This window comes from Nicrophorus vespilloides, unplaced genomic scaffold (genome assembly GCF_001412225.1).
Source record: "Nicrophorus vespilloides isolate i.1.1-1 unplaced genomic scaffold, Nicve_v1.0, whole genome shotgun sequence".
Taxonomy (NCBI): domain Eukaryota; kingdom Metazoa; phylum Arthropoda; class Insecta; order Coleoptera; family Silphidae; genus Nicrophorus; species Nicrophorus vespilloides.
In genome coordinates this window covers 125,048-147,497 of record NW_017096134.1, presented here as the reverse complement: position 1 = coordinate 147,497, position 22,450 = coordinate 125,048, and the positions used below count along the sequence as shown (strand labels likewise).

At 38.0% G+C, this 22,450-nt stretch overlaps 4 protein-coding genes across 6 annotated transcripts in view; 3 read left to right on the top strand and 1 right to left on the bottom strand.

Moving 5' to 3' along the window:
* Positions 1-10,341, top strand: part of LOC108569731 — a 58,999-nt gene extending 48,658 nt beyond the window's left edge. Inside the window, exons 4-16 of the mRNA XM_017931394.1 lie at positions 2-337; positions 602-1,253; positions 1,479-1,678; positions 1,733-1,936; positions 1,995-7,671; positions 7,735-7,976; positions 8,097-8,496; positions 8,555-9,055; positions 9,116-9,302; positions 9,363-9,416; positions 9,479-9,581; positions 9,643-9,720; positions 9,797-10,341. Coding sequence (XP_017786883.1) covers positions 2-337; positions 602-1,253; positions 1,479-1,678; positions 1,733-1,936; positions 1,995-7,671; positions 7,735-7,976; positions 8,097-8,496; positions 8,555-9,055; positions 9,116-9,302; positions 9,363-9,416; positions 9,479-9,581; positions 9,643-9,720; positions 9,797-9,829 — 8,667 coding nt within the window. The 3' untranslated portion in view covers positions 9,830-10,341. The remainder of the gene's footprint in view (position 1; positions 338-601; positions 1,254-1,478; positions 1,679-1,732; positions 1,937-1,994; positions 7,672-7,734; positions 7,977-8,096; positions 8,497-8,554; positions 9,056-9,115; positions 9,303-9,362; positions 9,417-9,478; positions 9,582-9,642; positions 9,721-9,796) is intronic.
* Positions 10,342-10,894: 553 nt separating this feature from the next.
* Positions 10,895-13,496, top strand: LOC108569730. The gene is made up of 6 exons (XM_017931393.1): positions 10,895-10,916; positions 11,841-11,994; positions 12,045-12,453; positions 12,510-12,989; positions 13,039-13,100; positions 13,196-13,496. The coding sequence occupies exons 1-6, from the start codon at positions 10,895-10,897 to the stop codon at positions 13,494-13,496; spliced, it is 1,428 nt and encodes a 475-aa protein (XP_017786882.1).
* Positions 13,497-14,849: 1,353 nt separating this feature from the next.
* On the top strand, positions 14,850-16,519 carry LOC108569729 (glutamate receptor 4-like). Its single transcript, XM_017931391.1, has 6 exons — positions 14,850-14,953; positions 15,008-15,416; positions 15,475-15,954; positions 16,004-16,060; positions 16,147-16,429; positions 16,500-16,519. The coding sequence occupies exons 1-6, from the start codon at positions 14,850-14,852 to the stop codon at positions 16,517-16,519; spliced, it is 1,353 nt and encodes a 450-aa protein (XP_017786880.1).
* Positions 16,520-18,483: 1,964 nt separating this feature from the next.
* The window catches only part of LOC108569746 (inactive rhomboid protein 2), a 37,463-nt gene continuing 33,496 nt past the window's right edge, over positions 18,484-22,450 (bottom strand). Inside the window, exons 8-15 of one of the 3 annotated variants that reach the window (XM_017931418.1) lie at positions 21,464-21,699; positions 21,205-21,372; positions 20,725-21,145; positions 20,598-20,633; positions 20,421-20,509; positions 20,101-20,359; positions 19,786-20,040; positions 18,484-19,246 (exon numbers count right to left, since the gene is read on the bottom strand). In XM_017931418.1, the coding sequence (XP_017786907.1) occupies positions 18,812-19,246; positions 19,786-20,040; positions 20,101-20,359; positions 20,421-20,509; positions 20,598-20,633; positions 20,725-21,145; positions 21,205-21,372; positions 21,464-21,699 (1,899 nt within the window). In that variant the 3' untranslated portion in view covers positions 18,484-18,811. The remainder of the gene's footprint in view (positions 19,247-19,785; positions 20,041-20,100; positions 20,360-20,420; positions 20,510-20,597; positions 20,634-20,724; positions 21,146-21,204; positions 21,373-21,463; positions 21,700-22,450) is intronic. The other 2 variants (XM_017931416.1, XM_017931417.1) reach the window with 2 other exon arrangements.

The window sequence follows — 22,450 nt, the reverse complement described above, 5'->3', positions numbered from 1 at the left end:
GGAAGAGTACCTGGGGCAGCCTTCGGATATACCGAAGAACTACCACAGGAAGCGGATTATTGTTAAGAAGAGGAAGAACAGGAGGAGAGTTGTTGTTACTAAGAAGAGGATTTTGAATCCTTCAACGAAATTGAATGAGGATGAAGGAGTGGTTGTTAAACCTACCAGAAGGGTTAGGGTGAGGAAGATCAAGCACACGATTAGTCCGATCTCCCAAACGTTTGCTAGTACTACGGAGACTTACTTCAGTAGCTCCGAATTCAGTACTAATCACAGTGAGAGTTTTAAAGATTTAGCAAGTACTGATGATTTCAATAGCTTAGAAAATAAATTAGATGTAAATGAAAATAAAGATGAATACAAAAATGATAAAGAGGAGGAGGAGGATGAGGTTGATGAAAATATAGATAATAACGAGGAAAATGAAGATAAAGATATTGATGAAGACGATGAAAATGATGATGATGAAAATGATAAGAAACATATCAATGATGACAAAATCATAGAAGATGCAGATATCGATGATGAAAATAAGGATGTAGATGATGGAGATAAAGAAGTAGATGATGAAGATGATGAAAATGATGAAAATGAAGAAAAAAACATAAATAACAAAAATAAAGATAATGACGACAAAGATATAAACGAAAATAAAAATATAGATGATGAAGATGTAGATGATGACGATACAGATATAAAAGATGAAGATGAGATGGAAGAAGATAAGGTTTCGGAAGCAAGCGGGATCGAACATATGCAAGAAGTTGTAACACCGCCCGTTTCGGTTGATTCAGAAGAGGATCTTGAAGATGAAACGCAAACTGCTAACTTCATAGACTTGGATTCGTCCACGGAAACGCACAAGTTTTTCGAGGACAGCGAAGAGAATTTGATCACGAATAAATCCTTACCAGAATACGAACCATTCTTTCCCGAAATATCCGAATCCATCGATGCGTCAGGTCTTCTAGCGAAGACGACGGTGATAACGGCAGTCGAGACAATCACGAAAACAACACTGCAAAGTAAATTACGTACGTACACTTTTGTCGTTACAAGGGTGAGTGGCGATGAGCAAGTAATTACTTCGACGACCGAAGTTAAACCGCACACGAAGACAGTAACTATCACTGAACCTACAACTAGATACACGACTTTGACTCTACTTGACTTGGACGCTACTGAAACTATACCTTTTATACCAATGACTGTTACCCCATCCATGGAATCCTCAAAAGAACCTAGCATCCAAGGTAAGAACTAAATTTTCTTAAACAACATCAACAACAACAACATCATAAAAAAATGTACTTACTTGTAAAATATCAAATTCACTAATCTTGCATGCAGTAGATACTCATTATTTGTTCTTTTCTCGTTTTTTGTTTTTTTTTTTATTTGTTTATTTGTAAATACTTGTACATTATTACATTTGTAAACTGAAGTAAGATTCTCGACTAATTCGGATGTTGGTGTAGATGATAGAGGTAGAGCTTTAGAGGAGGCAAGATACAATTTAGCTACTAGAGTGATGTCCAATGGGGTGGAGTTGATTGTAGCTGGAGACAAGAGCACTCTTCCAGGAGATTACAGGAGAGTGCTTCCGAACACTCAGAAAGCGGTCACACTGAAACCGTCAACTGTTTCCAATAACATGATGATGGTAATACCAACAAATGTAAGAATATCCATATAAAAAGATAAATTGTATATTCATTCAATTCTCTTTTAGATTGAAAGTTTGTCATCATCTTTGTATCCAAATCAATTCGTTACAAAGACCTGCTTGACCACTTTCACTTACTTGACCACTTATCTGGACAATGGAACTACAACTGTGTCTAGTCACGAGCAGGTTGTGTCCAATATTGCTACGGAAGAAAGGAATACAGGAAAAATCCTTGCGACACCAACGATGGGAATCACTTTAACTCAAGTTAGTAATATTACTTAATAATTTAATATTTTTATTAATTAATTTATATTTATTGCAGTATCCAAAATTGGAGGTTGGAACTTTCGTGACAACTTACACTTATCTCAACACGATTTTGGATGGTGAACAACCGTTGGTGGTAACATCTAAAAAAGTTGTTACAAACACCGTGACAGCTCCAGATGATTACCTATCTCTGTTCAGATCAAACGAAGAACCCATCAAGCATACAAACACCTACTACAGTACAATTGGATTGGAGAAAACTTTGTATGAGGGCCAAATTTCCAAAGTTGTGAGCACTAATGAAGTTGTTACGCAAGTCGTGATAACTGAGTCGGTTCCTGTTAAAGCTACAGCCACGATGACTTCTTACATAGCGGTCGATAAACCGCAGGAATCTGAAACGGTGAAGACGTACTTTGTGACTTACACTTATAACGAGACTCTGGTGGATAATGGAAATACGGTGACTAACCGAAGAGTTGTGACTTCAAGTGATGTAGTCACGGAAAAGCTATTCTTGCAGCCGAAGAGTATCATCAACTCAGCACCAATTGCCAACAAAAAAAAGAACGAAGCTTTGAATATTTACGCAACAAAGACTTATTTCACCACGTTCACTTATCTGACGACTCTGGAGACTGTAAGAGATAATAACACTAGTACAGTGATAAACTCGCATTCCAAGATCGTTGAGAATATTGTCACTGAATCTGTGGATCATCAGCAGTTCGATAAGAAGGTGTTGAACTCTTTAAAGAAGGAGGTCAAAGAGGGTGGAACGAGTATCACAAAAGTGGTAACCTTAAACAATGGCCAAAAATTAGAAATTACAGCGGTACCAAAAATCAAACCCACCAAAGTTTTACCCATTGAGAAGACGAAGATGCCAGAAATTTCGAGCTCGACTCCAGTAATCGAGTCCTCGAAACCAAATGTTATAACCGGATCGACCATCATTTTCGTCGATGACGATCCATTCGCTCAAAGCACACCCTCTATCAAGACGAAGTCAAAAAACGCGTTGAACTCTCTGCTGAGTTCAGAAATCGTTAAGCAGACCAAGCGAAAGGTTGCCCCAACTAAGTCTTCCTCAGCGAAAGCTGAAGGAAGCACGAAGAGGAAGCCTGGAACGAACAAGGTGGCCAAACCAGCGGCAGCCGCAAGTCCCGTTTCAAGCTTACTGGGTTCAATCAACATCCAAGCCTTGACGCCTGTTCTGAATGCAATGGCTGGCCTCATCCAACACAATTTGAAAGCGCCTCGACGAAACGATACTGTCGTAACGACGACGACACCTAGAGTCGAGGTAGTGGAGAATGAGGTGCAGAACAGGTCCCCCATCTACATACCAGTTGGAGGCTTAACGGACATCGAGACAGCAGAGAGTGAAAATATAGCCGTAAGTTGGCACGACATGAAGAACTTGATAGGAAAATCAACGCACGAAAGTCCATTATTGACCGGTGGAATACCAATTTCACCTGGCGAAATCATCACAACAAATTCGGACGTTATCGTCGGTAAACCTGGAAGAATCGGTCCAAGGATACCAGCCATTCCTTTGATCAATCCAGATGCATCCACCATTAACCCACAAGACATTCAGGGAATGAAACCACCCCCAGCACCTGTAAGTTGGCTCAAAAGGTACACCGAACAGCCAAGCGTAAATCACGCATCCAACAACGATTACGAAGGATCTCCTCCGAAAATACCAATCAGAGGTGCAAACTTGGTTCGCAATAATAAACCACAACATACGATTCCTTTCTTGAAGAACTCTGAAATCGATTTGATCGTGCGTCCGTCTCAAATTTTACTTCCCGAAGTAATCGAAAGATCGACAGGTCAACCTTTGTTGGTTAATATTCAACCATCTCAGGTGGCTTTTGTCAACATTCCGCACAACAGGACGACGGCTCTTATATACGGAGGATCCACTGAACCTCACGTCAATGGTCAATACTTCGATGATCCATCGCCGTATCCTCAACCAGAGTTTTCGGCGATTGAAGCCTTCAACAACGGAGTACCTCAATTCGCTTCAGTCTACAATCAAAAGGAAGTTGGCGGTGTTATTAAAGTTGCAACGCATTCGATGCCAATAAGCGAGATCCGTCCATCCAGACCGCTCATCCACATCGAATCTCACGTCAACAATCACGATATTAACGTTGATGTCCCACCGTTATCCTTCAGCTTGATGAATCAAGGAAACGATTTCAGTGGTCACATTATAAACCATGCGGACGTTCAGCTTCCATCATTACCATTCAACATTGATAAACATGCAAATCAACATAGACCAAGACCACCATTACCCGATCTGAAGGATTACTTGATACCTCCACCCATGCAAGGCGCTTACAATCGTCCTTCTATTCCAATCAATTTGGATGATATTGGTGATCACACTGATGACGATTTACCAAATGAAGCAGGAGAAGTTATCCAAGAATCTAACAGTAGACCTCTTATTCCGGGACAGGTGCCGTTCGAGGTGCTGAAAGCAAATGCCACGAATTACGCTCAAGAAAACGAAATCATCAATTTCAAGCCGAACATCGAGCAGCCAAGACCTTTCGATCGCAGATCGACGACCCCTCCACCATTGACCAACGAAGTGTATCCAGAGCACAGGATCACGAATCAAGCAAAACCGGTGCACCACACTCCAAGGCCGCAACCAAACTTTATTAAATTCCCGAGCGAACCGAGACCAATCAACAGGATCAAACCGAACGAAGAAATTAACAGACCCACAGTACCGTTCGGCGTTCGTATTAAACCCATGGATATTCCATACCAACGACCAATTCCTACTAGCAACAATAACATGGGAGTGCTCAGGTATCCACCGAATAATCAATACGTGCATAGATATCCAGAACGACCATCAATTTCTCATGGTAACGTTCAAACTCGTTATCCACCACATGGTAATCAGCAATTTACCAACACGAAGAACAATAACTATGGTTCATACACTATACCTCCTACTGTCTTCAACGGAACGTATCCCACTTCGTTATTCACTATTGCACCGAGCATTTACAACCCCGGAGGAAACTTGTTCACCGTGCCATCAAATCCGGACAACAAATTCCAGCAACATCCTCAGGTGAATAGAATTAAATTGAACCAAGGCGAAGTACAGAGACCGACAGTTCAGTTTATCCCGAACGCTCATGAAGGAGTACCCAAAGAAAACGAAATTCGTCGTCCACAAGTTACCAATGAAATTATCATTCACGAAACCACCACCCAGAGGATTGTACCAACAACAAATAGGATTCCAATCCGCGAAGGAAACTTCAAGAAACCGCAACCTCCTGTTAACAATATCAAACCAAACGATAATGCTGGATTGATCATTTCGCACGAGTTCAGCAATTACGTTAAACCGATAGTTTCGCAGCACGTTGTTAAAGAACCAACGAACAACGTTAATCCGGGCGTGGTATTGCAGCCTCGACCTCCGATTGTGCAGAATGTATTCGGTAGCAGGATCGAGGGAAATATCCATTTGCAGACAACGTCTAACAAGAAACCGACTGTTTCTCAGGGAAGCAGCAACAAGGAAGTCTACGTAAGAGAAAGTCACGTTCCAAATACAGTTGTGCAAAGGCCCGAAGTTGTTGCAAAACCTATACAGGTACAGCCGAATCTGGTAGCGAACCACAGCACGATTACTAAAGGAAAATTACCGGAAGTTATAGAAACGTACAGGAAACCGATTCGCGTTATCAATAATAAAGGTGTTGGTGTATCTTCGGAAATTAAAGTGTCGAACGCTTCTTCAGCTGGTGGAATTGTCGTCAGACCTGAGAACCAGCAAACCAACCAGATTAACCACAAAGAATCCAACGTTATTATTCAGCCAGGTCCAAATATCTATGCTAACGTGTTCGAATACACCAGACCACCACCAACGTCTGAAAGGAAACGATACAGCACGACAAGACCGAGGATCACCTCTTTGCCCATTGATACCAAACCAAAGCCAGGACCAAATCCCTCCTCTCAAACGGAGCAACCGTTCAATCGCGTTTACACCAAATCCACAAGCAATTACTTTGGAACGCAAAACGTGGTCATCAACAGCACACCGAAGTACAAACTTAACATCGGCGAAATCGAGAGTATCAACGAGCATTTCGCTAATACCACAATGTACGATATAGAAATAATGAAGCCACCACCGCCGATTGTACCAGAGGTAAACATGGTTCCTCCCAAAGTCGAAGTGTTAACACCAACCGACTTAGAAACTCAAGCGAACACTCCGAGACCTTATTTACAAGGAATCAACGAAGTTATTGGTATGAAACCTCCGGTTAAACCTAATTACTCGATCGAAATGCATCCACCGAAACCGGTGCCAACGCAAGCTGTGCGAATCAGGAGACCATCCACAAGAAGAACAACAGAATCTCCACTCACTAAATTGCAAACTTACTGGGATCAAACTGTACCAACAACAACACCGACGATAACGAATAAACCTAAGGTGACTATTCATTATCCGGAAGTTAAACGCAACAGAACAACTCCAAATTACTTTGAAATTACAAGGAAACCGTATTTGGAAGTTCGTAGAAACAACACTAAGTTGCAAGAAGAAGTGACCACAACTACTTTGAAGCCCGTTCGCGTTTATACTGAAATGAATAGGACTAAGATCAGCGATAATCTGAATACCACCAAAATACAGGAAGTTATGATAAAAAGTAAGTTCAATTACACGGAAATTGTGAGAAACAAAACGAATGTTGTTACAACGACTACTGAAGTGGTCGAGGAAACAACGACGACCACAACTGAACATACAACGACAACTACCACTGAAGCGACTACTCCTAAACAAATTGTAATTGAGGAATCGGTGAAACCGGTAGTTAGAAATGAAGTAACACCTACTTTGAAGCATACTCCTATTTTACCAACTGGTACCGTGGAAACTGTAGAACTCGAGTTACCAGTGCCTACCACGACTAGAAGAAGGGTTGTTACTTCCATATTCAAGAGGCCGATCAATGCTAAACCAATTCAACCCACGCAAACGTCAACTGTAACAATAACCATAACAACTGTTGTTAAAAGTTTGGGTGGTCCACCATCTACTATCACAAGATTAATCACAACGACCGTTCAAAGCAACATCGTTGATACAATAACCGAATTCCATACGTTGCTGAAGCCGACGACTATTGCAGAAACCATCACCACGACGATAAAACCATCCACTTCTTCTTTGTATCCAAGCGACGCAACTTACGGAGCTTATCCAATTAAACCCACTGCGGTTATCGAACCAATTGAACCTACGATCATCATCGAAGGTACTGCGAGCAGCGAAGACGAGTTGGAAGATTTCATTATCCGAGATACCGATCCACCAATCGTTGAGGAACCGTCCAACGATAGTGAATCTTTCTTCGTCGTTATGAACGATAAGAACCAAGGAAGCATCGTGAAGATTCCCAAGGAGAATCGCGAGACTCAACATCGCGATGAGATGATCGCAAATAACGAGGTGAATCGCATTCTGAGTGGAGAAATTATAATCGCTCATCCACCAAGTCTCGACACGAACATCATTATCAGCGATAAGTGTTTGCCAGAGTGCAAGCCCTCTAGGAATGAGCTGTGCCAGAGGGTGGAGGGTGTTATGAGATGCGTCTGCAGGCCAGGATTTGCAAGGATGTTCCCGGATAGACCGTGTAAACGTATGATACAAATTCATCTTGATTATATTCGATTATGGTATTCATTATTATTTTATGTTGCAGCAACGTACACGTATACTTTGAACATAGTCTTGGATAGGCATGGAAAGGATAAATTGCACTACTCGGATTCCCTCAACGATACTTCGAGTACGCAATTTTTGAAACTCGCTGAAGCCACGCAGGATGGGTTACATAGGATGGTCATGCAGTCAGATTTCAGGGACATCTATCACGGTGTCAGCGTGAAGAAATACGAACCTCTAGCCGATTCCGATGCTGTTTTAAATATATTCACTTTACAAGTATGCATTAAACATTTATATTTTACCATATTTACATCAAATGTTAATTAAAAGATAGTACATAAATTAATATAAATTATTATAATAGATATGTTATTTCAAATGATGATTTTGTTGTAGCTTTCGGATAATACAGATCAAACTCGATTGGAGGATGTCTTCAAGAAGTATCTGAGGAATAACAATTACAGTTTGGGTGGAACCGATGTCTACGCTTCCAAAGAAGTTTTGAACCATTTGCGAGCCGAAGACTTCGATGAATGTTCCGATTCCAGATTCCACGATTGCTCCGAACACTCGCAATGCTTCAATTTGCGAGGAACGTACACTTGCAGTTGTCGCGAAGGATTCGCGGATCTCTCCGAGAATATGCTGTACCCAGGTAGGATTTGCTCTGCAGAGTTGATAGGATGTGAGAAGTGCCATTACCATGGTACTTGTTACACCAGAGACGACGATCAAATCCTTTGCGAGTGCTTCCAATGGTACGCTGGAGATTCATGCCAAGTCAATCTTAAAGGTTTGTAAAATAGATTGAAAATTTAGTGATTTTATTATTAATTTCATTGTCGTTGCAGTGCTGCTGATTGCTTTAGTGACGCTAGGAGCAATACTCTTCACTCTATTGATGATTTGCATAGTGATAACCTGCGCCAAACGGAAACCGAAGCAAAATCCGATGAGTTTCTTACCACAAAGGGTTCCGGTTAGAAGAGGCAGTACGATCGACAGGAGGGCCATGATACAGGACAGCAGTTCCGAATCTGGTCACTCCGATACGCTTCCGTACGTGCCAAAGAAAGCTCCAATCAAAGGAGCCCTCAAGAAGCCCAAATACGAAGACCAAAAGGACCGTTCGTTAACTGTCATGATCCCAAGAGCCAAGTACCATCCGGCTCCGCCAACATCACCTCAAGTCAACAAGAATAGCAATTTTGAGAAGAGGAAGATGTCGGCTGGGAGCAGCAACGAGGCTAAATTGCTGAGTTACTTGGATGCCGGTCCATCTCCTAACAAAGGTGACCAGAGGAAATTCAGCAGGGCAAGTGACAGCTACGCCGGATCCAGAAAAACATCAGGTATGATCATTAGTTTAAATTGCTTTCGATTTATTTATAACATTTGTGATTTGGTTCTAGGAGCTTTGGTATCGGCTGGATTCGAAGTGTCCGCAACTGTTGGACCTAATATGGGCACGCTGGGCACCACTTGCGGCACGGAAGCGGATCGCAGCGAAAACGCAACACTGATTCAGAAAATAAGTGCTGATTTACTCTCAAGTACAGGCACTCCGTCGCAGTTCAACACTCTGAGGAAATCGATTGCGTAAGAAATACGAAATAGGTAATAAAAACAGATTTAACATGGCTTGGTTTGCTTTTGCAGCGACACCGATGAAGAAATCCTAGAGAACTGGCTCGACATAACGCCAAGAATACAGTGAGTTTCTTACGAACAACAACAATTGAGGTGTAATTTGATTTAATTGTTAATCGTTTCAGGACAATATCCGAATCTCGTTCTTACGACGAAACGACAATCCAACCACCGACGAAGACTTTACGAAGCGATTACGACACGAAATCATCGCATCACCATCACGATGTACTTACACAATTCTATTAATCGTATCTGATTTAACACTTCTTTCTTTTTGGTTTTGCAGGAGGCAAATACCATGGCGGAGAGGGATTTGGGTTCGACGTTCTTGCTACCCCACACGCACTTGTACAAACCAGACAGGGTAAAACAAATTTGCAGAAATGACTAAAAAAAAGGCATATGACTAAAACAGAAACAAAAACTCAAACACATTGCAGGGAAGCGACATATCAGGATTCGAATCACTTTAGCAGCAGCAGCAGCAATCAACATCATTAGTAGCAGCAGCAGCAAAGAGACGTCCTTCGTCCCGTTGAGTGTTGAAGCTCAAGGAAGAATCAAAAGTGCCTTATTGTGTGTGCGTGCGTGCGTGTGAATGGTTTATTTATTTATTATTAGTGTGAACGTTCGAAATTAATTTTAATATTGTAACGGAATTAAAATAATATAATACGAAGAAGAAGTAAAAGAAGATGAAGGATTTAGAAGCAAACAGAAATTCACTTCAATTAGGCCATAAAAGCGGGAAGGATTACACTTCCTTAAGCGTGATCAAAACAGAGGGCTGGATTTCGACCGGGTCCAAATCCCGCCCTCCTTTTGATGACGCCCTTTGAGACAAACAAAAAAAAAATAAGAAAAGAAAACGAAGAAAGTTTTTTGCATACTTTTTTTTGTTGATTGATTGAATCTTCTTTTCCGTCTTTTCCTCCGAACAGAAAAACAAATAAATATGAATACTTTTCTCCTTTTCTTTCTATACATAAATACATATGCAAATATATATATATTTTTATTTTTTATTAATTGTGTAAATATTATAGAGTTATTATTATTTATATTTAAATATATTCTGGTCTTTATTTACTATACATGTTTTTTTTATATATAATTAATTAATTAATTATTATTTTTGTATTAATTACATTATTATATTATTATGTTATTAATGTGTAACGAATAAAGTGAAGTGGACAAAGCGTGGATCAATCAATTAGTGGGCAGCGAGATTGAGCTTTGCATGTTCCAGCTGCGCGTTTTCCCAAAGAAATAAATCCAATTATCTCCGTTCCAACATAAACACAATATCATTAATCAGATGATCTTGATTCATATCGGTCCGTTTATTATGCACGTTTGGGCGGAAATAAAAATCAGAAATATTTGTCACCTCGACGGGTGTCGAACATAACATGCGGATGCACGAAAATATTGCCTTTTTCACGTTGCTCCTATTCTGCGCACAGATTTCCGGAGAACAACTTTACGGGTCATTTCTCGAAGACTATTTTTCCAATAAACAATGCACCGTCACGATGCATCTGTGTTGGAAATTTGGTAAGAATATTTACAAAAAAAATAGTTAAATTAAACTTTTTTTAATTAGTTATAGTAAGTATTATTTCTATTATTAAAAAAAATATTTAAAGTTAAAAACTGTAAGAAAATCTTAGCTTAGAATTTTGTTATTTTAAAATAAAATAAGGAATTGGCATAGTTATTTCCAAACATTTCTTTTAATAGTTTCTGATAAATTCAACAAAAATTGGAAAAAACTATTAACATTTTAATATTATTATATAAAATTTAGAACTACCACAGTTCTTACTTTCTTGATTCAAAATCTATACTTATTCCTAGTTTATGAAAACTATATCATTTACTGATCGATTTAAAAATTATTTATTTATATCATTATTATTTGCAATTAAAATTATAAAAAATATGATAAAGTTTTTAAGTGAAAAATTAATCTTTTGAAAATATATGTAATTAATTATTGATTTTGCAGGAGATATTTTAAAAATGCTACGAACTAATCACGAGAGCAAACAAATTGCAATTTATAGGAACAATAAGAAAATGTTTCATTTCCTCGATCATTTATCCACTGATAACATTTTCGTATTGGATATGAACGATTGCGAAAGCTCTTGGAAAATTTTGGACGATGTAAAGTAACACGTAATGAAACTAAATACAAGAATGAATTTTTCACGTGTTCTGTAGATTGACGGTTTTCTGGAGTTCAGGTGGCCTTTGAAATTTGTTTTGTTGGTTGATGAAGAAAACTTTGAAACTCGCTTAAAAGAAAGTATCAATGGTTACAATATATTTCCAAGCAGCGATGTTCTAGTTGCTAAACGAATTGATAATGGTGATTTTCATCTTCTGAAACCTTACCGAATTAGTAGAAACAACGATGCTGGTGATTCTTGCAATTAATGTTTATATCTTTAAGGTTTATTATTACGTTTGTAGTTTGGGAAGATTTCGGGTTTTGGAATTCTACTTTCAAGAAGTCGCCGGTCTTATTGCATTTATCCGATCGTAGACACGATTTGAACGGCACCAATATGAACGTTGGGTTTTTATTCGATGACAATGACACGTGGAACCATCTGGAAGATTACAAGTCTTTAATTCAACAGTTAATTAATCAAATTTGATGAGTGGATATTTCAGATATCCGAGGATAGACACGTTCACCAAACAAAATTACTTAACCATAAAGGCTTTGATGGAGTACTGCAACATCAACATGACAATTGTCTCGGCAGATGTCTGGGGTTATTACAACGCGACCACGAAGAACTGGAACGGTTTAGTTGAGAAAGTCAGAAGCAATGAGGTGCAGATATCTGGATCGTCGCCCTTCTTCACTGCGCAACGCTTCCAAGTGGTGGATTACATCAAAATGCAGAACCCTTTGACCATACAATTCGTCATGAAAAGACCACCAGTTTCTTCGGTTTACAACCTCTTCACGTTACCGTTCAATGCGAACGTTTGGAGATGCTTGGGCATCACCATATTGATTTTCGTTGTTGCAATCTACATAACTTACAACTGGGAATCGAGAACTAATATCAATGTAAACTAAACTTTGCTGATTTTCTTTAGTTGTTAAACTATGTTGTTTGTTTTCAGTTTTCGCAGAAAGGCAGTTTCTCATTCTCCGATGTGATTGTGGTAATCTCCGAAGTTATGTGTCAGCAAGGGACTTTAACTGTGCCCGAATCCACGCCGAGCCGCATCTTAGTCATCTTCCTCTTTACATCTTTCATGTTCATTTACTCTTCCTACTCCGCTTACATCACTGTTGTTCTGCAATCCACCTTCAAGATCACCTCGTACCATACTCTCATCCACTCTCAGATGAAGGTGGGTGCGATGAACACTACTTACATGCCTTACTACGTGTCCCAATCCGAGTCGAAGATTGAGGCCCAGCTGTATAAGAAAAAAATTGGACCAAAAGGATTCTACTCGCTCGAAGAAGGCATGAAGAAGGTGCAGAGTGGATTCTTTGCGTTTCATTGCGAGATTGCCGCCGCTTTCGACTACATTTCAAAGGAATTCACCGAACACGAAACCTGTCGCATTCAAACTCTATATGGATATACTGAAGTATCTCAGTTTTGCTTTTATAATTCTAGTGTTAATCGTACAGTTTTAGCACATGCAAGGATACACTATGGTTCCCAAAAACTCTGCATACAAGAAGATCTTCAAAGTTGGGTACTGTAATCATTCATATTTTCAACTAAATTAAATTAATTGAATTATATTAAACTCGTAGAAGATTGTGAAGATTCTTATTTATCTTTTTTAAGGTTGATGAGGATCGAAGAGTACGGAATTCAAAAACGAAATTACTACCGATATTTTCGCACGCCGAAATGTTACGTTCACGGTGGAGAATTCCAGAGCGTCGGTCTTCTGGAAACCTTCAACGCTTTCATGTTGTTAATCGGAGGATGCTCTATCTCTTTTGTCCTCTGGATGGTGGAAGTCGCTAGATACAGAAGAGCAAATCGCAAAGCTAATCAAGAATCGATGAAACCAAAGAGCACGAAAGGCGAGAAAAATGATCCGCAAGTTTCAGAATCGCCAGAAGTAATTGATTTTGAGTAGAATAATAATTACTATTTAAGGTTTGGTCTTAGCTTAAGTAAGTCTTGATTAGTTTAATTATGAGCTTAATATCAACATTCACTAATCGAATATTTAATTAGTCTTAAGTATATGTAAATTAAGAAAAAGTGCACATTATTAATTAATCTTCTTCATAAATTTATTTCAACTTATTATTCGATTAATTTATTATTTATAACAGTAGAAAATTTTCCGAAATATACGTTCAATAAAGGTGAACTCAATTTTATTCACAGAACACAAAAAACAAACGTAAATTAGTATTGTTATCGTTTTAATTACATTATTAATTGTTTTATTATAAATATTTAAATGTGATGTGAAGTGGACAAAGCGTGGGACAATTAGTGGTAGTGGGCAGCAAGCAAGATTGGTCTGTGCATGTCCCAGCTGCGCGTTTTCCCAAAGCAATAAATCCAATTATCTCCATTCCAAAATAAACAGAACATCATTAATCAACTCACAGATCTTGATTAATATCGTCCAGTTTATTATTACACAAAGCGACCCAAAAATAAATTCAGAAATATTTGTCACATCGTTCGGGGTTGAACGAAACGATGAACGAAAAATTGACTTTTTTCACCTTGCTCCTATTCTGCGCTCCAATTACTGCAGATCATTTGTTCGGATCATTCCTTTACGACTATTTTTTGAATAAACCGTGCACCATTACAATGCATCTCTGTTGGAAATTTGGTAAGATTATATAAGATAAATTATACAGATTTTATACTAAATTTATTTACAAAATATCAATGAACAATTAGCTTTAGGTAATCAAATTACAGGTTTAAATTATATAATTATTTTCAGGTGATATTTACCAAATGTTACGTGATAATCACGAGAGTAAGCAAATTGCAATTTATAGGAAGAACAAAAACAGGTTTCATCTCCTCGATCATTTATCCAATGATAACGTTTTCGTTTTGGATTTGAACGATTGTGAAAGCTCTTGGAAAATCTTGAATGATGTATTAAACGAATAGTAAGAATTATCAAAGTGAATTACAAAGTGTTTTATAGGTGGATAATTTATTGGAATTCAGGTGGCCTTTGAAATTCGTTTTGTTGGTTGACGAAAAAAATTTTAAAAATCGTTTAGAAGAACAGATGAATAATTACAATATATTACCTAGCAGCGATGTTGTAGTTGCTAAGCGACTTGTAACTGGTGATTTTCAACTGTTAAAGCCGTACCGAATAAACAAAATCAGTGATGCTGGTTGGTGATTCTTACAAAGAAAGTTTAGATTTGTACTTGTATTATTTTTGTGTGTAGTTTGGGAGGATTTTGGCGTGTGGAACTGTTCGTTACATGAAACGAAGATGATACCAAAAACATCTCGTAGACATGATCTGAACCTCACTAACTTGGATGTTGGATTCTTGTTTAATGAGATCGATTCGTGGAAGCATTTGGATGATTTCAAGTCTTTTATCCTCTATTGCGTTAAATTTTAAATTATTACTTGTTGTTATTTTAGGTACCCGAGGATAGATACGTTCACTAAACAAAATTTTGGAGCCATAAAGGCTTTGATTGAGTACTGCAACATAAACATGACTGTTATACCAGCAGATACTTGGGGTTATTACAATGAGACCACGAAAACTTGGGACGGTTTAGTTGAGATGATTCAACACAAAAAAATACAGTTGTCCGGCACCTCACCTTACTTCACCGCACCGCGTTTCGAAGTTGTGGATTTCATCAAAATGCAGAATCCCTTTACCGTGCAATTCGTGATGAAAAAACCACCGATTTCTTTAGTTTACAATATCTTCACGTTGCCGTTCAATGCGAACGTTTGGATGTGCTTAGGCATCACCGTAATGATTTTCATTGTTGCAATCTACGTAGCTTACAACTGGGAATCGAAAACTAATAAACGAGTAAATTAAAGCAAAATTTACTGGTTTTCTCTTGTTATTATGTTATATTTCTTTACAGTTTTCACAGAAAGGTAGATTCTCTTTGTCTGATGTGATGCTGGTAACCACTGAAGTTATGTGTCAGCAAGGGACTTTGGTTGAGCCCGAATCCACGCCGAGTCGCATCTTGGTCCTCTTCTTCTTCATAGCCTTCATGTTCATATACTCTTCCTACTCTGCTTACATCATTGTAGTCCTTCAGTCCACCTACAACATTAACACGTACAAAGCTCTTCTCGACACGAATATAAGGATTGGTGCTATGGACACCATTTACATGAGACACTACGTGGAAAAATCGAAGTTAAAGATTCAAGCTGAACTGTATGAAAGGAAGATAGGCCCAAAAGGTTATTATACTTTGGATGATGGAATGAGGAAGATGCGGAACGAATTCTTCGCGTTCCATTGCGAGATTGCCGCTGCTTTCGATTATATCTCTGCGAACTTCGACGAACACGAAACCTGTCGCATACAAATCATGCCCGGTTACACCGAAGTATCTTAATCCATTTACCTATTTCCCAGTGTTAATTGTACGGTTTTAGCACATGCGTGGATACACCATGGTTCCCAAAAACTCTCCCTACAAGAAAATCTTCAAAGTTGGGTATTGACATCATTCATATTCTCATCAACAATTTCCACTAATCACACCTTTATTTATACTATTACTAAATATGTATTTTAGCTTGTTGAGGATCGACGAATACGGAATTCAAAGAAGAAACTTCTTTCGATACGTCCGCACGCCGAAATGTTACAGTCGCGGCGGAGGTTTCCAGAGCATCGGTCTCCTGGAAACCTCCAACGCATTCGTGATGCTGATCATCGGATGCTGCATCTCGATGGTCCTCTGGTTCGTAGAAGTCTTTCAGCACAGAAGGGCGAATCGCGTCGCACCGAAAACATCGAAAAAACCGAAGAGCCTGAAAGCCGAGAAAAGAAATCCACGCATTTCAGTATGTGCAGAAGTAATTTATTTCTTATTAGTTTCTCGTTACCATATAATAATAATAATAATTGTTTAAGGCTTGGTCTTAGATTATATAACACCTGATTAGATTATTTACAACGAGCTCATTACAAACATTCACCTATTTACAAAAAAGGAAGAAAAATAAATAAATCGAATATATATATATTATTATTAGTTAGTTAATAAGTCTTAAGTACAATGAAATCGGAAAACGAGATCGGAAAAAAGTGCGAAATCCAAGTGGAGAGAGTTAGAGAAACGCAAAAGAAAAGATTAAATGAGAAATAATAAGTAGAAAATAAAAAGAAGTAAAACTGCAATAAATATATGTATATATTGTAATGTATAATATATATATTTACACAATTGTTCATTCAACCATTCATTATAATCAATGATTCAAATATCCTTTATTCCTTTCACCTCCTCATCTGTTTATCCCAAAAAAAAAAAGTGTTACAATTACTCGCCGGATCCTTCTTCTTTACATCATTAACTTTTTTCTTCATCATCAATTTATTATATATATTTTTTTTTGTTTATTATTTTATACAACACTACAAAATTTTCCAAAATATATGTTCAATAAAGGAGGATGCTCTTCATCTTTTCTCAGGACACAAAGAAAGATTTAAAAAAAAACGTAAAAATATTTAAACGAAACGAAAAAAATATATATCACGTACAATTATTAAATTATATAAATAAATATACGAGGGGGCGACAATATCGTTTAAGTAATAGTAATACAGATCAGTAATTAAAAACTAGGATACATATCATGAAACGCTAAACGGAATGGACCGAGAAAACACTTCACAGTCATTCCAGCTCGATCATCATCATCGTAGTAATAATAATAATATTAATTATATTTTGGTTTCCTTTAACATCTAAAGTGATGAAAATATTTCTTTGTTCAATCCTCTTACACACGGACCACCACCATTCAATATTTTTTTTTTACTTCCTCATCATACGTACATAATCTCATATCATTATGTATATAAACTGATTCATTTATTTATATAATATATAATTATATTTATAATTGTTGAGACGTGTCCAATAAACCACAACAAACAATCACAATATACAATATTTAACCATTCCTTTCCTTTTTTTTTGAACACTCAATTACGTTAAAGTTTATAAATGCGGTCTGGTTTCTTTTGGGCTCGGTGGATGGGTTGGAGGCTGGTGTTTGAAGGGTTCTTTTTTTTTTGTTATAATGGATATTGCCGGGTGCGTTCATCCACCGAAATTCGTTCACATTCAAAATTTCACGTCGAAATCGAAAGAAACGGAGCGCGCGCGGATGAATACACCCGAAAAGCTACGTACAAAAAAATTAATATTAATTACATATAAAAGATTTGTATCGTTATTATTTATTATTATTATTTTATTACTTTTTTTTTAATAACTTATTACTTTTTTTTTGCATTTTTAGAGAGATTCTTAGCGCGTTCATGAACTATATTCGTTGCCAACTAAAACGGAATGTATCATTGCACATAACATCTTACAAAGTAAATAATTAAGTACAGATATTATTTTTTTTAATATTCTCGAATTACTCGAAGTTACTTCCCTCGTTCGCCTTTTCATCATCGTCGTCTTTATCACATTATTTTTTTTTTTTCATTTTTTACCTTAAACTCCTTCGTGTCATCATAATCTTATGATATTCTCGTGGTTTTCTTTTAACTCCTCATTGTTATACAATATTATGTGAATATATTTTTCTCGTGTTTTCAAATATAATTCTCGCGCGATTTATAATATATATATATATTATAATTCTTGTATTATATATTTATACATATATATTTTCTTGTTTAAATATATTTATATAGTTACGTTTTCCCACACCACACACTGTTGTTTAAATATTATGATACAATATTGTAATTTAATAATTTTTATTTTTACCATTTTTTCCTCCATATATTTAGTAATTTGTATATCGACAAACTAGAAATATATATTATATATTTTATGCATTTTATATATATATATTTTAGAGAGATTTCTTGTATAATAATATTATTATTATATTATATATTTTTTATTTCTTACTCTTTGCTTACTCTGGTTTAAGGGAGGTTGCACTGAGATTATGTCTGAATGAATGCACGTTTCCACCGATGATAGAATTATATAGAAATAGACAAAGAGATGCGTGAACGTAAACGAATCGGAGAAGATTTATATATATATATATAATAATAATTTGCAGTGAGTAATTTGTAAGGGTATATAATAATTACTTGAATGGATTTATTACATGTCGGTTACATTTGGTGGAGTAATAAGAAAGTAATGCGAAAGTAAGGGGCGAAGTTACGGTCCGGAGAAACCGTAACGCCGTTCGTCATACCACGGGTTCCTCGCGCATGAAGTTGATGTTCTGAGAGGCGCAAAAGTCCCGCGTCAGCGGCAAACAATTCAGGTACGAGCATATCTTGCAGTCGTACACCGGGAATATGTAGAAGAGCAGGATGAGGGCGACGAAGAGGAATCCTGCGGAAAGGAGGCACACCCAGATCAGGACGACCTTACGCTTTCGATCGTACGGGCCGAAGGAGACGAACGGGAGCAGCGCGTACGACAGCAGGAATCCGAAGAAGAAACCGAAGAGGTGGGCGTAGTTGTCCACCCAGGGCAGCAGGCCGATCAGGAACAGGGCGAACGTTACTCCTAGCAGTTTTCCCAGAGCTCTTCGCGGTTTCTTCAGCATCGGCCACGAGTTGATCACCTCCACGATCAAGCAGGCAAGCAAACCGAATTGACAACCTGCCGGACCAACCTACAAAACAAATAAAACACAATTTAGAACATATTAAACATTGTTTCCATTAGAATTATTAATGAGAAAAGCGCTATTGTTGTTGTTAGGTAATCTTCACTGTCATCATTCAAATAATCTAAAAAATATGACACCCCAATCTAATTACTAATTATATACCAACATTTGTAGTGTATGTGTTATGTCTTATTCATTTCGTATTAATTACAAGAATTTATGATCATTCCAGTAATTGATAAAAATGCATCACAATTACAGTTTACTAATTGCTGCTACAAATCTCTAATTCAAGACAAGTCAATCAATACAAGAAAAATGAGCAACTGTTACTATTATCGGATTAAATTTGATAAATTTAACAAAAAAAGATGTGTCAATCACTTAACCACTTATGTTAGGAAGTGTTTAAGAAACTGATTAAAGAATAAAACGTTTGTCTAATAAAAAAAGGAAAATGAAATTATAAAATGAGAATTTAATATATACTAATATCAAAAGCAAGACTGTATTAATAATTCTATTGTATTGTGTGTACTTACGTCTGCTCTGTAGGGAACGAAGATGGAACTGGCTAAATTCCCGCCAACGCCTGAACCCATGTAGATGATGCCTATCCTGAGGCTTCCCGTCAGCTTCTCGAGATCTCTCATCAGGAAATACTGTATTAAGATGGTGAGTATTAATTGCAGGATGCCGGCGTGCAGGAACATCGACGTCCAAAGGCGGTAAATTTGGTCGGGCGTTTCGAAGAAGTAAAATGAAATCATTCCGCAGACGTCGTTCAAGCAAGAGACCTGCAAAAAATAACACATTCATAATATCAAAATGTAATTATAAATGTAGCAAAATCAAACCTGTGAACAAAGTGATGCCTCTTCGTGGAACGTTCCCTGCACGAAATCACAATATTCTCTTGTCGTTATCCTGCACTGTCCATGGATGCCGATGCAGCAGGGATGTCCGATGACCTCGCAGACCATGTGCTCGGCCAGATGATCTCTAGGCCCACGTTTCTGCACCGAAGATTGAGTATTTGTTTTCCTGCAAATCGGCCATTTGGTTATGTCGTCTGGCCAGACGTAGGGATGGACGCTGGCCGGAGCATCGCAGAACCTGAGCAGAAGTAACAAATAAGGACTTGATGTTTGATCGATGGATCAATCAGCAAACATACTTAGGATCCAATCCGCAAACGGATCCGGAAATTCGACCTCCTGGACCGGATTCGCCGGCAGACCATTTCTTCCACGTCGATATAATTTTCTAAACAGAACAAATAAAAAACATAATGATGTAACCATATATTTATCTGCGTTAAGCATTTATGTTGAAGCACGCTAAATGTTCTTACCGTCGGCCTTAGTCCTCGGACCAGTTGGTTCGCAAACAATTTAAAGGAATTAATGTTTAGTATGACAATTCCACGAGACAACAATAAATACAAGGTTTTTTTTTTTGTGAAAGAATTTTGAACTTACTGAACAATCCGCTTGCGATGATTGCACGCACCCGGAGTCGTCGTTGCGGATGCAGCAGGCCGTCTCCCGTTCTTTGGCCCTCGTCATTTCGATCTTCTGCAGGATGGTCCGATCCACCCGCATGCAGGGCGCGAACTTCGCGCCCAGATGTATCAGATCGGCGGCCCGAGGACCGAACCAGAAGTTCGCCGGTTCCTTGTAGTCGACCTGCTGCAGGGAGAGACTGGTTACCAACACCTGACCGGACTTCGTCTCCAGATCGATTCCGAACGGCCCGAAACCGTAACAGATCACCGAGATGATTAGCACGAGGATCTGCACCGTCGTCACCCAATAAGTGAACATCGGTCTGTAATCCTCCATGTCGTCCAATTGCTCTCGCACCTGCTCATCGTTGGTAACGGATTTCTTGAACGATCGCCTAAGCAATAAAATTAATTAACAATCAATCATTGTAGAGAAGAAAGATTGCGAATTTACCCGAAGAACTTTCCGACCCATCCCATTCCGTACTGTCTCCTATCCGAATTGTCCAAAACCCTATCTAAAACACTAGTATAAATTCTTGTGCCACCAATAGTTGGTCCAGTCTGTTCTCCTCTTGAAACTGTGTGCGGATCTCTCCTCCAGCCGCTGCCTCTCATGTATCTAAAATTCAAATAAATAAAGATGAAATTAGTAAAATTACAAATTCTGCAACGTTCTCGTTCTTGCAATTGCGAACATCTCAACTGATCACCTTATATCCTGATGGTGCCTTAATGGTTCTAAATCATTGGCCACGTGTATTCCGCCCCTGAATATGGGATCGACCGGCGCTGGAAGAGGTTCCTCCTCCAGCGGTGGAGCGGACGGAACCGGACACGAGAAGAACGTCCCTTCCTCCTGACTCAGCCTGCCCTGATTGGGCACTTCCGGTGGGTAGCTACGTGACCATCGTTGAGATCTTTCGCGCTGCTGATGTCTGGTGAGTGTCTGCAAACAAAACAACAAACGACCGAAGCTAAGAAAAGAAAGATATGAGAGTGGTTGCAAGGATAAGAGCGTAACGAAAACAAGAACAGAAATGGAAAGAGAAAACCAATTGCTGTTTGTTGACTCTGACGGCAGCAAACGTAATTCGAGCAGGTTAGAGCTCGTTAATTAAGGATAGCGGAAAATGCAAATATAAACGTGAAATTACGTTTGCTTTCGACTATTATTTCCGGTTCACCCTCAAAAAAAATAAATATAGAAAACAAATAACGCTAACGTCGACCATTCCAGCTAACAAACAAGATTCTCATGTATCCATTAATGAAGTCAGATCAAACCTAGAAAAACAGTATTGAATTTTCAACAAAAGTATATGAAAATTACTGCTAGTTAAAGTTTTTTAATTTTAACAACCCTGATTTTCTTATAGCAAAAGAATATTTCTAATTAGGAATAAAATAAAAGTTTGTATTATACAACAAAAAAAAGTAAATCGAAGCAATCTGAATAAAATGCACGTTATGTTTGATCTAGTTGTTATTATTTGCGTTTTGACAAAAACAAAATAAAATAATGCAAACGTCAAGCCTGTCCAGTAAAGGAACAAGATCCAAATGTATTAGTTTCAATTAATAACGTTGTCCATAACAAACGGGTAAAAAAAATGAAAATGAACGAGGGAAAACGCATAAAACATGGGTTTGTAGCAAATTAATTAATTTTTGTTTTAAACAACAGAGCCGGATGATTT

What these genes read in the sequence shown, in the direction of transcription:
- LOC108569730 (XM_017931393.1), top strand. Translation starts at nt 10,895, where the DNA reads ATGCATCTGTGTTGGAAATTTG. An exon ending in CTCTATATGGATATACTGAA is followed by an intron (nt 12,990 to 13,038) that starts GTATCTCAGTTT and finishes GTACAGTTTTAG; the next exon opens with CACATGCAAGGATACACTAT. An exon ending in AAGAAGATCTTCAAAGTTGG is followed by an intron (nt 13,101 to 13,195) that starts GTACTGTAATCA and finishes ATCTTTTTTAAG; the next exon opens with GTTGATGAGGATCGAAGAGT.
- LOC108569729 (XM_017931391.1), top strand. Translation starts at nt 14,850, where the DNA reads ATGATACCAAAAACATCTCGTAGACATGATCTGAACCTCACTAACTTG. An exon ending in CCTACAAGAAAATCTTCAAA is followed by an intron (nt 16,061 to 16,146) that starts GTTGGGTATTGA and finishes TATGTATTTTAG; the next exon opens with CTTGTTGAGGATCGACGAAT. An exon ending in GCATTTCAGTATGTGCAGAA is followed by an intron (nt 16,430 to 16,499) that starts GTAATTTATTTC and finishes GCTTGGTCTTAG; the next exon opens with ATTATATAACACCTGATTAG.